Genomic DNA, 17,088 nt, shown 5'->3' on the forward strand with positions numbered 1-17,088 from the left:
ATATATAATGCAAGCAAGTTGATTATTAATCAATTTGTGTTGAAACATAATATTCAAAGTAAATTTTATTATTATTACTACTAGTATATGGGTTATTTTTTAATCGTGCGTATTTGTTACATATCAATATAACATTTAAGAACTTTAACTTTTCTATCATAACTAATCAACACTGTTTAATTGTTGTGACAGCACTGCCAACAAATTGTAAGCCTGAATGTAGCATGGACGCCTATGGATTCCGAGTGTTTGATGTCGCTAGTCCGTCTGCTTCCCAGAGGCTTAAAGGAGCTCAACATAGCTGGATGTGCTAACCGTTTTACCGATGCCCATCTAACAGAGCTTTGCAAACGATGTCCAAAAGTACGTCAATCCTTTCTGATTATACTATATAGCTAAATATACTAAACAACTACTATCAATGCTAGTATTCTTAAAGCTTATAGTGAAAATTGCGACAAGAATTCGTTATGTGCACCCAATATGTATATGTAATTAAAGCGCTTTTTCCGACGACAATTTTTTTTATAGGAGAGTTTAAATATATCATTAATCTGCAAGAGCACTCTTGTTTAAAAACTAGAAGGACATAATACCTTTCTTAACACTTAATATAGGTGAGGATATTTTACAATACTTTCGCAACTGCCCCTTTTCTTGTTTTTATCAGTGTTGCCCACAATTTCTTCGTAAATAACATAGTCTTGAAAATACATTATAGTTAGAGAAGCTATGCGTCGCCGACAACAGCAACCTGTCACCAAGTAGCTTAACTGAGATCTTGTCAGTACTTTCGGAGCTGCGACATTTGGATTTATCACGGTGTCATCGACTTCAACCTGAGGACATGTGGGCCCTTGAGAATCTGCCCAAACTTGAGTAGGTGGACTAATACAACATGCAAAACAATTTAAATATACTGAGGGAGGTCAATAACACTGTCGGTTAGCTAAGCGACAGTACAAAGAAAATATCAACAAATAAAGTTAAGCTTTAAGAACAATTTTTGGTTTTCCATAAAAGATCAGTTTGTTCTCAGTTTGCATAGCACCTTTAGAAACGTGATTCGGCTGTCTAATGAACAGCGAAGAACAAGAATGTAGAAAGTTGTCATGGCTGAAACGATAGTTCAGATTTGATGGTGTGGACACTATAATTAATTTTATCGTTGCCGTTATTTTAGGTTTCTCTCGTGTCACAGTTTCCCTGATTGGAGAGATTATGAAAGAGACATCAGGAAAGGATTGTATCGAGTGCTCGTAAATGCTGGCCCAGATCTCTCCAGTATTGCACGGCCTCAGCCAAATCAGCACAGGCAGGATCGGATTCTGTGGGGCGTACCAATGAGATAAAACAACCAGTCACAGGCAGGTTGAAAATTTACAAGCGTAGAAAAAGATGATGGTTTCGACAATATAAAGCATCTGTCAGACGAGATCGAAGGCTTTTGCCTTTGATATGACTCTGCAAACACTCAGTTCTTGAACGAAACATGTCTGACGTATACTAGTCGGCTCTTGCCTTTGCACTCTAGAACGCACTAGCTAACGTGACATACATTAGCGATATGATAAAAAAAAAAAAGAAAAAAGTAGAAAAATTACACGATCTATTATACAACAATATCAAGTTCCGACGCACCCGTTAAACCAATTCTGCTTTAAGCATGTTTTACATACCTAAAATAAATTAAGCAGTAGTCGCGGCGTTTACGAAACAATTAAAGAGTGGGACAGAATATCTGAATTTTTAAAGAGCGAAAAGGCCTATAATGCTGTATAACCGATCGCTGTATAGTGTCGCGGCAGAGGCCTAGAGCGGATACAAATCTAAGCTACCATACGGCTGGTGTTATTGGTGCGACACCAACAATATCGAGGCAGGTCTTAACCATTTAGCGAAGTGACCGTTTGTCCCGAAGGTGAGTACGGTACTAACACCAATGCCCCTTCTGTTGATAGAAGCTAGTGTGAAAAAAGTCGCGTAACGCATAGCGTTTTGGTAGTATTTGACCTTGTATAAAATTGCGAGATCAACGCGTTATGGTCGTTGTGCTCCTCGCTCTGAAAAAAAGGTAGACACTAATTTAGACTTACCTCGTATTTCATTTTAAAACAAGAAAACCTGTTGTTGAATCATGTTTGACTTTAAAATGGCAACCAGATTGCAGTTAAAACATATTTGACAAAAAAGACTGGGTTAATCGTAAACATATTACTTAAGGAAAAAACATGAGATGTAAATTGGAGTGTGGGGTATCTTTTAATCAAATTCGACCATTTAGTGGAACTGAAACTACACATTTGTGAAATTTCGCCGCATTATTAATTTATCCCGCTCATATGAATCAGCGGGACCCCAATTTTAGAATAGGAAGTAAAATATTCTGTTTATGCGTAGATAATCAGGTGAAATCCTTAGCTTCTAGCGGCATGACTAAGAAATGGCTACAGTAGTGATATGTACATAAAACTGCGGCAGAGCGTTAACAACAAATTTTGCAATGAACTTGCCGCATATTCAACCCCGATTCTACTGAGGAATCGGTTGTTAATTGTCAGAAAAAAAAAACGAAGAAAAATGCTTCCAAAACAAAAATCTCGACGCTCAAAAAAGAGATTTGCCAATCTAGATACTTTCCGCTAGACGCTTCTACTTTGGATGATCTTCACATCTTACCATTTAGTCTTAAATAAAATACCATCGATGCTGTCGATAGCCCCATTTGATACGTTGTAAGAAGGTAGTTATCCTAAACGTGCACTAAATATAAAAAGGGCTTCCCTTAGGAACATACCTTCTCGCAGCTCCTTGTTCGTACCATTCAGTATTTACGCCAGCCTATTTCGCCTTGGCATATGGTGCGATTATTACTCTTGTTATATTACATGAACACATTGCGCCTAGTATTATCAGCGAAACGTCTTCGTGATGAACAAGTGGGTAGTCTAATAGTTACTTAATAATACGATGAATTCGCCAGGTAGCACAATTCCAAATACACAATAGCGCCCTTCCATTTTATTAATGCTTAAAGATTAAATGCGACATCGTAGATAGACAAGGGTATATCCTAAATGTATTGCATAGGTACAATCGAATCAATTCAAGGCTGTCGGTAAGCGTTTCGAAAGAAGCGTGCTACTGGTCTATAAAGTACGACTAAGCAATGCGTGAACGCAGTTAACTTTAAACAAACCCAAAGTCAGCATTATAACCAGATTTCAGCAACAGCATTTGTGCAGCTAGCCAAATAAGTGAAAATGTATAATAGTAGAAAGCCAATCGCCAATGAAAAAGCACTACATGTTACCATTTTATTTAGAAGCGAGAACTAAGTTGAGTTGTGTTTAGCAGCGTGATTTCGGTTTGAAAGAGACTGACTTGTAAATTTTACTTAGAAATATAGCACTAGGTATGAGTGGATGTGGAACGGCAAATATACTTCGATCTGTTTTTTTTTTCAGAGAAGCTTTTCCGATGCTAGATGTACACATGTAAATATATAAATATATCCGTAGGACATTTGTACGACTTGTGACCCTAGGTCGCTGGAACACCAAGGCAGCATTTACAAGCATGGCCATAGTTGGATGATGTAGTTGTTCGACGTTTAATAAAGCCCCACAATCTGTATGTTGGACAAACAACTAACTTTGCTTAGTACTTGTTTTGTCAGGTAAGTTGTGGCAGCACGTCAATAGAAAAATATCTGAAGATAAAAGTTAGCTTTGGGCAAAGTATAGCGAGGCAGTGGACGGACAAAACATATTATGAAGGCGCGTTTGTTTTAGTGGGTGTTCAAGTGATTCTTTGTCTAGGGTTAGTTCTGTAGGCTAGTGGCATAGTTCTGCGTTATATGTTACCCGTTCTTGATCATAATTTTATATTCTGTGCAGCTCTATGTACTTGAATATTCCCCTACATGTAAAAAAGGGAGACGTATCTGTTAGGAAAGGTCGTCTGCTAACTGAAAACCCGGATCTTTATTTATTTGACTTACATCAGGGCCAAAATGCCAGGTAAGTGACATGGGCTTTTATATCTTATATTTGTCTGTATTAGCGGATGGTGTCATCCTCACCCATTGTTTCCTCTTACAACACCTTGTGTAATAAAAATAGAATAGATTTTATGTTGCCATGGGGAGGCCCAAGTGGCTGGGGAAGTGCAGGAAATACGTCGCATTCCTGCAAATGAGCTTCTTTTGTGCGTTATCTTTGATGTTTATATCAAAACGTTTTCCGGTATTGTAGCGATGTTTCCTGGCTTATCCGCCCAGTTTGTGGTCTTTCCCCCTGGGCTGACTTTACGTGCGACTCAGCCAGTTTCCTCGAATTTCTTAATCAATCGCTTCAGTGTACGCTTCGCCAACGAGAAACGTCAGTCACGACACTTACAAAGTGTCATTGGAATCGACAACCTATTTCTATGGAAGATCGTTACAAAAACTGGAGGAAATCCCATGCAGAGTTTTAATCTATTTTTTAAACATATTTATTTTAATTATTTACGTGCGTCTATGTTCTTTATCATGGGTTATTACCGAAAATTCAACCTGAGATGGGCAAATAATACGAAATTGTGGTAATAACTAGGACGTGTCAAAATAAGGCGTCAACATAAAAAGTAAAAAAGGTCTGAACCCACCAAATCATTGCTTCACAGTCAAAGTTTAGGCACCTAGAAAACCTAATAGTCTATATGTCATTCTATGGTTATTATTAAACGTTTACAAACAGACGGTTTCCCTGCCTAGTTTTCCTTAAGGATATTTTTTCACTACCTATGACTAACGCAGCATCTTCGATGATCAGTAGTAATAGCAGTGACAGTATTAGGCGGTATATTGGTTCAACGGAGTGACTAAAGGCCCATGTACAGGCTTGAGAATAACCATACGAACTGCTTGTAGACGGTGTTCGTCCTAAGTGTCGTCTAACGCCGAAACAGGTGATGCAATCGCGTGCGTGTTATAGCGCTCTTGTATCAGAATTATAGGAGCTCCGTAACGTTAGTCTTTCGAAATTTTTCGAAATGATCACGTTCAGAATCAGTTATGTTTAGACAAAATTATCTGTAGGAGTCGAAAAAGATCGGTTGTAAAGCGATAACCAGTGATAAGTTTTATCAACGCAGAAACATGGCGCCCACTCGAAAATGTCTACTAATGTGTAATTATTTATTTTGGCAAATTCTATGATAGCAATTCATATCATCCATTCGTTTTGTGTACATAAAACGCTGTATTGTATTATTGTGCTTGCCTAAAATGGCGAAGGTGAATTACCTTGCGTGACATGTTTCACTGATGGTACTGTACGGTACTTGAAAGGAACTGACAATAATGAATTATTAAGACGACAATCCTTCGCATCGTTGCAGTCAAATCTCTTAAAGTAAACTTAATGCAGGTTACAGCTCCTGGAGTGGAACCACAGCTTTCTTATTGTTGCCTCTTTGAATGGTTCGTCGGTATTTTAGGCTTCGATTGACTTCTGAGAAACTTCTTTTCTCGTTCTACTGAAGGGTAAAATAGTAACCGATTAGGTATTTAGTCCATCGTTATCAGCTCCTTTATTTTGGGTAACAAATTTTTTTGTGCCGTCATGTCGAACATGGTGGTGAAGTTATATCTTGGCGACTAATTGAACAAGTGGAAGATCCGCATGCAGTCTCAGCACCAGGTTTTTAGCGTTGTCCAGGTATTAGCATATCCATGTATTTGATTTCAATACACATGTTCGTACGGCTCGTTTGTCGCGTTTAGATATATAGCCGCATTTTTATAATTGATAAATCCAAAATTGATAATCTATAATTTATACTTGGATAATGTGAAAGTCAGTCCGAAAAAATCAGTCAAAAAAAATTGTTTCATGCTACTAAAATAGCCTAAAGCTTTGCTGTACTCTGTTGGTTTAGGCTACCCCTACTGGTAGTACTACTTGTAAGTTGTATACTCTTTGCTGGGTAAGGGTCACATCTACTGACCATACCTCATGTCCGCATCATGCTGTTCTTAGACATATTCACGTCACTTAAGAGACGATCAGCGCAGTTATATGTTGCTTTTACGGGCCGTTTCAATAAAAGCGCCAATGGCACCTATGTCTAAACTTGTTCGAGTTATTAGTCTACTTTTAAATTCAATGTTCGGTCGAGAAGGGCTCCAATTGAGAGGGTCTCATCAGAAATTGGGCTATATGAAATGTTTTTGGTTTTCGAACAACATGGACAAAGGGCTATTGCGTTGTGAGTAAAATGCGGCCAATCAGGAAAGAGCGCGCAGATTTTAGTTCATACAATGGAACGATTTCCTTCACCCCCCCCTACCCCTCCCAGACTTGTTAGGTGCGTTGTAAAGTCAATTCTTTGTTGCGGCCATGGGTGGGCATATATGTTAAAATCAATTGCAGTCGTTTGCATAGTACGTTCCTATGTTTAAACGCTCTACTTCTAGGTATAAAAAGTGACATACATGAACAGTGTGGTACCTCTATGTTATGTATAAGGCTAGCCATATATCGTAACCTAAAAGAGACTGCTCGCATTTAATCTGTAGCAGCCGTTTGTTTTAATGATCGAGTCGATACAGGATTTCAACAAATTTGAAAAGCCCAAATGAGCGACACTTCGAAGGTAAATGTAATATGAATTTCCGTAATCTGCTCGTTTATGATAAGTTTGCTGTATTTTACTGCGAATGCTCCGTTGGAGTGACAACCTGGAACAAGGGTACAACCGGTTTAAACGCAATTGCAAAAACTAGTAACCTTCTGTAGAGACGGCAAGGAAAGCAAAATAAATATATAATGGACATTATTCGTGTACTGTGATGCGAAGAATCTCCTTTTTTAATGATTAGGTCCAAGCTATACAAGGAAAGCTATCCTTTGCTCGTGGCAAGCTTATTTTAATTTGAGTAACTCGTCTTCAAAGATATTTTCACGAATGGATGGCTTTGAATCCGGCCTGCCAACGTGCTAGGCGATCACGTCAGTTTTGCGCCATTGTTGACAGCAGATTATTTACAGGCGCTTGTCAGTATGTGTTCATGTACTTAGTAAATAAATTATACAGTGGGCTTAAACAACGCTATTTTTCTGTGGATAGGAGAGATCGTTTTAAAATATGCGAGATACTAACGAAATCACCGAGCTAGTTTTATCGGTGACAGAACAATATTTTAATAACAACATTAATTCTTCCAACGGCATTTTCTGTCGAAATATTCGCCTCAATTTTTTTTTGCACACGTTGTACCTAAGCGAATTTATTCATCCGTAGATATCATTCTCTCATTAGTACGTACATTTTTCATTTGTGCTCTGTGACCACTCATATCGAGATAAGAAAATGCGGCCAGCGCGTTCAACGCACCTAAACGATTTTAAATTTCCCGCCTACCAGTGTAAATTAGACCCCTGTGAGAGATGTTACATGAAATGTCTGGACTATCCAAATAAAAATACGGAACCAAACTGCTTCACGTTAGGTACTGGTCGGCGAAAAGTCTGATGGAACCTTTCTAACTAAAGTCATGCTTATAACGCTAAGTTAGCCGGTACGAACGTCTCGAAGAAGCATTTTACTATTGTTTCTTATAAAAGATAACACATGTTAACTATTTTCTTGCAATTAGCGGTTTTAATTGTCTTTTTGTTGTTACTTTAGCTGTTGCCGTAGTTTTCCTTGCTTAACATGTTCCTTGTGCTGGCTATCGATGTAGACCGTCTCCTAAAGAAGCGGTTCTGCGATTTAATAGCTTTACCGTACCTTTGAACCACATCTTTTTTCACCAGTCACCTGTCTGAAAGTCGTTCAGTAATGTGTCATGTTTGTCGTTATGAGTGAATTAATTTTGTTTACGGTATGTAATGAACTGAGAGATAACTCTCAGCTCTTCTCTTTAGTGTTCCGGTCAAAAAATGTCCACCTTTGATTGTTATTGGCTTTTTTGTTTATGTTGTTTTCGTACTAACTGACACTTCCTTTTATCAGCTCTGTCTATGTCTGCGATTGCCGACTACCAGAATGATGACCGAGGTAATTGGGCTTCATTTGAAAGTGTGCTTTGTCCACTCTGAATTTTTTTCCGGCTTATTCTTCATTACTGACCGATGATTTGCCATTATACCATATACGCCTATTAAACCAATAGGTTTATCCGATACTTTGATCTTTGCTATCTCCCCGTTTCTGTATTTTTTTAGAATTTAGTTTTAAGAGAGTCCCACAGCTGTTTGGTATGTAAATTACGGTCGTAGCAGAGTAGCATCCTTGTCCAGATAATTCAAGGTATTATCTTAGGAATATTTTGAAGCGATTTGCGGATTAACTTGCATCTGGATACCTGTATATTTCGTTTATTAATCACGGCTCAATAAAGAGGTATATGTCTCGAGGAGTGTGCTTTATAGATCCATTTATGTCAAAATGCTTTACTGCATTTCTACTCCTTGAAAATCTAGAAGGAAGAGAGCGTTCAAAAGCAGATTTTGACTGTTAATCACATGTCTTTAACCCGAATTCTTCTTTTGCACAAAATCACGGGGAAACACCTCCCGCTAAAGCATCATCTGTCAATCAGGCTAAACATATATGTTTTTTCAAGAAAGCTACTAATGTTTCTCAGTTGAAAAAAACCCAAAATTATTGAGCCACATTCGCTTCAAGTCTTGATAAGGGAAGCGTCGGTTACGGTATTATGCGATAAACTTATTTCACTTTAACTCTGTGCATTCCTTTCTTAGTGTGTGTGTGTGTGGCTGAGGGAAGATTAGTAGTTTGTTGTTGTTGCTGCTGCTGCTGCTCTAATGAAATCAGTCTTGCATGTGATGGATTAATTATTTGTTTTATTATAATATTACTCTCTGAATGATTCACTGCCGTTTTTGCCGTTATTATTAAGGTTAGTACAATGTAGTTATATGTTACCGTTGTGTTTCTAAATCGTATAGGTAGACCACAAAACCGCCCAAAGTAATCTTCACTTTTCACCTCATCGTCGTCTTCGTACGTGTACGTAGTACATTTTTTCCTCTCGTATAACTTGTCAGTTTTATGACATGCCCTCTGTCAGACTGTGCGCGCCCCCTCTGTGTACTTCTTTTTTGTATTTTCGTATCTCTGGCAGCTTTTGTTTATTTTGCCCTATTCTCAGCAAAACTCCGTTGATTCTGCTGCTGCCGACGAAAAAGTCTGCATGCTTTAGGTCGATTGAACCGGCAACACGTTCGCTTTTAACGCTCCTTTTTTTTTGTGCCAATAGTTGAGGCAATGCTTACCTATCCAATCTGTTGTTCCTTCACATCCCACTCCCTACACCGCCTTTCTCGCATAGCCATTAGCTTCATCGTATATAATTATAGCATTTACTTAAATATTTTTCTTAGTTTCTTCTTAGTTTCTTAGTTACTTCTGGATACCTGGAGCTCAGAAAAAAAGAATCTGTCCAATATCGAACTTAGCCTTTCCTAGTTTATATCGTTTCTACCTCTCATGCGAACAATTACGACACACGTAGAATTCTGAACTCAATAGCGTCCGTCTGTCTTTTTCTGTAGGACAGCGTCCATTAGCAGATATTAGGGACAGTTGTCGACTGCCAGTCCTATTTATATATAGTTACTCCATCCTAAAAATTATATGTGTATTAATGTTTTCAACAAAATGACTTTTATGGTGGGTACTTTGCTTTCTGATAAATCTATCCGTCTGACGAATTATTTCGCACAAGGGCTTCGCTTTCCATTCCATGTCCGCGTCGTTATTGTGTTATCTTCATCACGAGGCCGCGTTTAGTCGTATCATCATTTTTGCGATTTCGTTTTGCGTATATTGTAATTATTAATATTACTATTATTTCTATATTATCATGGGTTCAAGCCGTCTTACATGCTCTTCTTTATATCATTATTAGTTTTACGGTCATTTCATGAAATACTGCTTTGAATATATACTATGTTCATGTAATTATATTTATATATCCATTCCTTGTAGTGTGAACAAATCTTATCGGACTTATTTTTGGACGTCGTTGCGCAAACTGTCATTACTAACTATGTATGTACTTTTTGCCTTCAATCCATTCATCCATCCATCCATCCATCCATCCATATTGTTTCCCTGCTCGCTTATGAAAAATCAGCATTTCTCGTTTTTTTTTTTTTATTTTATTATTCTTCAGCTTTTTCATCTTTGTTTTCCTTTTAGTGTCTAGTCACTCTGTGTCGAAATATCTCGCCGCTTGAATACCTCTTTTTGGTAGCATCTGAGGTCTACATTCCTTCCATGCACTGCCCTCGGGCTCCCATCCCGGAGCTGCTCCCAGACATTTGAGGCACCCCTGTCACGTTCATCAATTGTTACACAAAGATTTTTTCACTGTTATTAGTTTCCATAAAGGATCATAATTAGCATTATATATTGTCATTGTTCCATATCGCATGTTACGTTTTCTGCTGTCGTTGTTATCTTGATTAATATAATTATAACTATTTATATTATCATTAGTATTCGTATAATCGATTTGTATACTCATCCGTTTGGTTGCTAAGAATCGTTATCAGGCTAAAAGAGATCATCATATTCATTATTATTGTTGTTATTATTCATGTTTTTCTGCCTTCTACATAAATACAATTGTGTTTATTTTGGTGTATGACTGCTTTTTGACATACAGTAGTAGTCTATCGCGTTTCTAAGTTATTGAGTTTATATATTTTTTATGTGTTTATCACTCACTCATTACTTTACCCCAATCTTGTGTTTTTCTACTACTGTCACAAGGCCATCTAATTACGGCCTTGTCAGCTGTTGTCATCTGCTATGGCTGCAAATCGGCTCACTCATCGTACGATACAATCAACCTTTAAAAATTAATCATGGAATGGATCAGGCAATCAAACAATTACTTAATCAGTCAATTGCAGTATGTAGATATGTGTCTGTATTTCTCTTCGCGGTAATAATCCTTATATACTTCCCCATCAGCTTGTAGCTTATTTATTTCGTTCTGTTTACGATTATTGTTAGTATTATATAAACAAAATGAGCCCAACAAAAGGCATCATAACCTCCCACCCCCTGCCGCAAGGGGGAGGTTGCGACACTGAGACAACACCATTAGCATCTGCGCAATATATATACAATGCGGCATCATAATTTATTTTTCTTTATCGTTTTCCATAACTTCACCGCCAATACCTTACCATTATAGAATGAAGTGTAGATTCTACGCACTGATTCGCGAGTCTCCGTTTCATTTGTTTGCAATTGTTGATGTTGCTGCTGGCCATAATAGTGTTGTTGTCTGTAAGAATGTGGGTGAAATATTACCAGCCCACTTAGCGCTCACACTTGCCGCTTAAAAACCATCGTCACGCGAAGTGTTCAGACGTGTGCATTATACGTACATATTTTCTTCAATCTACGCTTTTTTTTTCTCATTCAAGGCCTCGTGTCATATTGTTATACAATCACTATAACTTTTGCGCCTTATCGATGACCTCTGTTTACGAGGAAACGCAGCGCCCACTCTTCAGCATCAGAAAATGGTCTTCACAAAGCTATCAATTTTTTCTCGTTACCTCGTCTTCGACCTGACTTCTCTGGCTCCGAGTGCTCTCTGACCCTCTCCCGTCAGCGCAGGTTGTTTTTTGCTTCGCATGTCAGTTGAAATTTTTGCATCGACGCTGGCTCACATCTTTCGCCATTTTCGTTTCCCTACAGTTTTCTAACCTCTCAAAACGTTCGATCTGAGGTCGTTTCCTTTCCTTAGTCTGACTAGCTATTTCTAACAGCCTGGCATCTACGTGATGGATCTCTGACTTTCTCTGCGCGGGCACTGCGCTCCCAGAAGTCTGGAACCTCAATCAGTCAGCGTTAAAGAAGACATCGTCCCCGGATGGTGAAGTTTTTGATGCCGTTTATATTTTTTCGGCTACTATTTCCGTTGCTTCCCCCGTTGATTCTGGTTTAGATGAAGGCCTTCATGAAACAGCAGATGAATTTGGCGGTACTTATGACGCTGTTGCAGGTCGTGTTCACGCCGCTGGACGAGACGATGACGACAGCGATGATTCAAACCCTCTAATAGACCTTGCAATGTCGGCGGTGGCTGAGGCGACTGATTCTCCTGGTGATTTGCTCCCTGTGGCAACGTCTGCTGAAGGGACAACCTGCGACTACTGCCGAGGCTGCTATGGTTGGGACTAGCAACGGTATTATCCTTAGTGTTGCCGCTACTGCTGCGATTAGTATCGTTTGCGACGAGTGCCGTCACGGGCTGTCACACTTCGTCCCTAGAACTATAACTCGATCGACGGCTGTTGAACGGTGGAATATGTACAACGGGTTCTTGATCGGACTTGCAGCGTGACAGGTGGCGTGGCGAAGCCGCAGATGATGGACTACCGGTGACCGGCAGGGTGTACTTCGAAACGCTGCTACAACTGCTCTCAACGGGATTGCCAACAACACCCGCCACGGCTAAGGGATCGCAAGGAGGAACTGTAAAAAGTACCACACATCACAGAGTAATATGCAAGACTAGTTACAAAAAGAAAGCCGAGAGAAAAATAAATAAACACGAAGAAAAATGCTACGCATAAACGGATTTTTTTAACTGGAAGCCTTCACTTGACAACACGCAGTTGAATAAATTTGAAAACATTTGATGTACCATTTGCCATATATAATTATATATAATTATATATAAAAATATATAATTTTATCCCAGATGACATTATGCCTATGCTTTGTATACGTTTTAAATCTGTTATTATAAGCGCTATTTTTTTTAAACTCGCATTTCCAATCAAAATTAGGTTGATTGGAACAAAAGATCTTTAAATAAAAATGCTATTTTCAAAACTATGCCCGTGAAGGGGTGTGGAACATATCAAACATATAAGCTTCAAAATGATTATCTACTACTTCAAGTATTCCTATGAAAAAGAAGGAAAAGATGCTGATCTAATGATGGCTGTGTGTATTTATAATGTTTTGGCTACGTGATGGCGGACCTATGCGCAACGCTACCAAAGTTTAGGACACGCTAATTCTCATTGATAACAAGTCGTTGCGTGATCAGCGTTTTCACTGCGGCTTTGCGGTGCCAGTGAGCCAATGAGGATCAGATGTATGTAATAGTTTTGATGGTATTATCGAAATTTAATTCGATTCGATTCAAATAAACTGTGCCGTAATGATGGCAGCCTTTTATTTCGTCCAAAGCTGATCTTCGTCTCCAATTTGGCGTGGTTTCGGCCGTCAAAGGCCTTCGTTTTCGATAACTGTTCCCTTCGCTTTCATACGTACATCAGTAATTAACGAATTGAAACGCTACGACCCATGTCGGTGGTAAAGCTTCAAACTCGCGTACGCCGGCCGTATCGAGATGTAAGCATCTGAGTACCTGAGACTCCATTTCGGAGGTACACAAAGAGGTCGCCGTCGGCGGCATAGAAGTCGCCGTAACGCTACTAAAAATCAGAATAGGATGTGGAATTTTTGGAGCGGTCTGTCTATTTAAGACCCAAGGTTGTCATGGCACAATTGAACAAGTAACTTACTTCGCTACGGGTCGACAATAGACAAGGTCTTAGGTAAAACGAAGCATGCGATAAAGGAAAACATGATCAGCAATAAGAAAGAAAAGTAAACGTACAAAAGTGAGCGATATTCTACTGCCACCTTTTATGGCGTAGCCTCTTTCTGTCTATCAGTGTCCTCATGTATCTCAAATAGAAATATGGAGCACAGTAAAAATTATCTAACGAAAATTACATGGATTGAAAGTCTACTTCATTGACAACGACAGAAGGGCAGATACCTCACTGTCAACGTCCTCATCGCTATTGTTCAATACTATCGTTATCGTGTCTTCACTTTAGTCTATCGGCTTCAGATCGAATCGGCTCACTTCACTCACCAATCTCGTCTGTATACGACGAGCTATCGCTGAGGTCAGATGAGTTGTTACTACCACGGTTGAGGTGTAAAGGACCGGCGCCTCCTCCGACGGTGGACACCGGATGGCCACCTGTGATAAGGCCCTGTATGTGCTCGGTGATACGTTTAAAGCGGCGTACCGAGCCCGAGACGAGCGTAAACGTTAGGACGAAGCTAGTCGGCTCGTGTACTTCCTGCGAATGGTTACCGCCGACGACGGGTTCAGTCTCCTGGGGAAGCAGGTCGACGTGAAAGCGAACGTTGCGCTGAAAGTGTGACGCGGGACTGGAGCGGGCGGAGGAGTGGCCGCGTTTGTACTCGACGCGGAACGATGTCGGAGACACCACACTGTGCGACAGGTCAGACACCGACAGGAATGCGTGAATTAAGTCGGCTGAAAATGCAGATGGAAAATTTGTCAACATCCCAATGAGCTGATAACGTGATCTATTGACGAACAATACTTGGGTGTCTTTAAAGGCAGATGCACAAAATATTCTTTGTTTGTTTGTTTAAAAATACAATGTAATAAGGTCGCATTTACCGTGAAATTCTCGATGACGTTAATTTTGTGTGCAGTGAAAACCACAGAAAATGAAATATCTTTCTCCTAACGTATACGCATACTATTGAAGTCTAGCTACTATTCCGTTGAACCCGAGCTCAGTTAAACATAGCAACAAATCTGATGGATAAATATTTTGATATTTATCAATCCAAATTCAAAACCAAACGATAATCGGATACCGCAAAACGGCTCTATGACTTATGAGGACTAAACTGCATAGGGCTGCCCAATTTTACTCTGACTATTCAAGAATGTCCACTTTGTAGCCGAAACAAAATACTATTCCAGTTATTACGCAGTAACCTCATATGCGGCAATTATTATTTCTCTTATTAATGTAGTTAAAACGCAGCTTCTCACTGAGACGAAATTATCGAAAAGACAGGCAAGTGCTGGAAATAAAAAGACAGTACACGCTTTATTGCAGCACCAACCTTTGAGAGAACTGAGCTGTCGGTTTTGTATAACGATAGTGGTCCGGCTATCTTCCGCGGACGTGGCGCTCCTCTTCCGCTCGCCCATTAACGGCGAGCCCGCTGTCATTGGGGTCAAGAAGCCCCCAAACCACGATCTCTTTGATAACTCGGGAGACGACTCGGGCGTCAGCCCGCCCGACGGTGGTTGGGCCATCTTGCTTCGTCGATGAAATCTGAGCATTAGAACGTCCATATTTGAGCGTGTATTCATGAAATAGCGCTGAATTGTCCACAAGCGTGAGCTTTTCAATTGAATAATGTCAATGTCACCAATAGTATGCGTCTAGCATAGAAAATACGATAGCGAATGCAACGAACTTCAACTTGCTTTTAAAAAACCCAGGTTAGAGGAAGGAAAGCTTTGGCCAGTCCGGCTTTGGATCAATGTATAACAGTGGGGAGTAGAGGCTACCCTCCAACTGGCAAAAGCTCGACCGTCGCAAATTTAACGGAGCAGCATTATCATACACTACTATAAGTTAACTACACTCAATTACCTTAATGTTTCCATTTACACATAGCATCAATAACAGCAAGCGAATTAGATACTGTGTGTTTGTTTGTACCGCATACCTAGGGGATCCCATGAGGAACGAGTTCTTGATTGTATTATGTATCCTATTTCGCCAATAGGGTGTTCCAGGCGAGCCCGGTGGCGTGGTGCCCTTGTTGAGCTCATGAGGCCCGTGTGATGGCAAGCCACCGTGCCCAGGAAGACCGGTATGACTTCCGTGGCCGGTAGCGTGGCCCAGCGATGTGTGGCCCAACAGGGGCGAATGCGGGTGAGCCCCGTGGCCGTTATTCTGCTGATCATGAAGGATACGAGGTGAGCCACACCGGTTCGATGGTGACAGCTGAGGCGACATCCCTGTGAGGGAAGTGGTCGAGCTTCGTCGAGATCCCCTGCGAAGGCGTAGAAATATTATAGAACAAATACAATCGTATTACGTATTAGAAAATCACGGCACTGGTTCGATTGCGAAATGCCTTCCAAAGCAGAATCCGCGTCAAAATTAGCGGGAAGGAAATGGTTGAAAAGCGGACTCACGAAATCGATAATCTAGACAAATTGGTAAGCTGAAAAATTCGACAAGCAGGTAAAGAGGAAATTATCCCAAATGCTGTAGACTTATGCTTGGTTCAAGTAATTTCTGTATATGTAGCAACTAGCCTGATACGTACATGGCAGCCGGAAAATACCGTCTGCCTGTGACAGGCGAGCCTTCGCTGAGCATCATATTTTCGTAGCATCCGTTGATACGCGAGTAGGTAGGGGCCTGGTCCACTCGCTTGCGAGGGGGGTCAGCTGTAAACAAGCGTAATACAGTATTATGATCGATTCGTAAGGTATTTACATATAAAAAAAACCTTTTTATAGCTGGCAAAACATCTCGAACGTAGAACGTACGTAGTTTATGTGATACGCACGCGATGTGTGAAATAGCTGAATCTTTAGTTCGATTTGTCCAAAGCAGTATAATAAGTGATCACAGCTGCGTTTACACATGAAATTTAGGAAAAATTGGCAACATTTTAATCAATTGGGCGCAACAGTATATCGTCAAGTATACGTTTATTTGGTTTTCATACGGTCATAAACGGTTCGGTACAGCTTATTGTAGGAATCCTTGAGCCTGACTCATTAATCGTATACGTCAACTGGGTTAGCCAGTGATAGAACTCGCTTTTAGAGCATCACTTAACCATACAATATTGGTGAATATACCAACATGAGCGTCGATGGGCGTTCTCTTTATTACCTGATTCGGAACGATTTCTGATGATGACTTCAGTCTCATCTTCATACGCGGGGCGTCGATTTTTTCGGTCTAATAGCAGAAAATATATGACTTTCTCGTTGTTGTGGCTATCGAAATAGAAGAGCAAGGACAGACAAAAAGAGGCATGTAAGTAAGCATTGATTTCAAATACAACCGCGGAAGCAAATACGAGCGATGAAACAAGGTAGAAATATATTAAGTATATATATATATATATATATATATATATATAAGAGTCACTGCTATCGCGTTAATGGCCAATTGAGTTGGTTCTGCGTTGTATCAACGGACACACGAATATATA

General features: G+C 39.9%; 2 protein-coding genes and 1 long non-coding RNA gene across 6 annotated transcripts in view; 1 reads left to right on the forward strand and 2 right to left on the reverse strand.

Annotated features, from left to right (window-relative positions):
* Nucleotides 1–3,654, forward strand: part of Skp2 (S-phase kinase-associated protein 2) — a 7,766-nt gene extending 4,112 nt beyond the window's left edge. For all 3 annotated transcript variants that reach the window (XM_086971897.1, XM_022848278.2, XM_022848276.2), the window contains 3 exons: nucleotides 193–363; nucleotides 722–879; nucleotides 1,184–3,654. In XM_086971897.1, the coding sequence (XP_086828023.1) occupies nucleotides 193–363; nucleotides 722–879; nucleotides 1,184–1,352 (498 nt within the window). In that variant the 3' untranslated portion in view covers nucleotides 1,353–3,654. The remainder of the gene's footprint in view (nucleotides 1–192; nucleotides 364–721; nucleotides 880–1,183) is intronic.
* Nucleotides 3,655–7,628: 3,974 nt separating this feature from the next.
* On the reverse strand, nucleotides 7,629–11,674 carry LOC111268990 (uncharacterized). Of its 2 annotated transcripts, none has more exons than XR_015314418.1 (3): nucleotides 11,595–11,674; nucleotides 11,217–11,317; nucleotides 7,629–10,351 (listed from the first exon to the last, which is right to left on the reverse strand). It is a non-coding gene; the product is annotated as an uncharacterized LOC111268990 (long non-coding RNA). The 2 variants fall into 2 exon arrangements; XR_015314419.1 differs by having other exon boundaries at nucleotides 7,629–10,874.
* Nucleotides 7,629–17,088, reverse strand: part of LOC111268987 (serine/threonine-protein kinase BRSK2) — a 95,905-nt gene continuing 86,445 nt past the window's right edge. Inside the window, exons 8-13 of the mRNA XM_022848275.2 lie at nucleotides 16,764–16,870; nucleotides 16,186–16,309; nucleotides 15,577–15,906; nucleotides 14,962–15,176; nucleotides 13,940–14,353; nucleotides 7,629–12,516 (exon numbers count right to left, since the gene is read on the reverse strand). Of these exons, the coding sequence (XP_022704010.1) occupies nucleotides 12,296–12,516; nucleotides 13,940–14,353; nucleotides 14,962–15,176; nucleotides 15,577–15,906; nucleotides 16,186–16,309; nucleotides 16,764–16,870 (1,411 nt within the window). The 3' untranslated portion in view covers nucleotides 7,629–12,295. The remainder of the gene's footprint in view (nucleotides 12,517–13,939; nucleotides 14,354–14,961; nucleotides 15,177–15,576; nucleotides 15,907–16,185; nucleotides 16,310–16,763; nucleotides 16,871–17,088) is intronic.

The sequence above is a fragment of the Varroa jacobsoni genome, unplaced genomic scaffold, assembly GCF_002532875.2.
Source record: "Varroa jacobsoni isolate VJ856 unplaced genomic scaffold, vjacob_1.0 scaffold_1339, whole genome shotgun sequence".
Classification (NCBI taxonomy): Eukaryota; Metazoa; Arthropoda; class Arachnida; order Mesostigmata; family Varroidae; genus Varroa; species Varroa jacobsoni.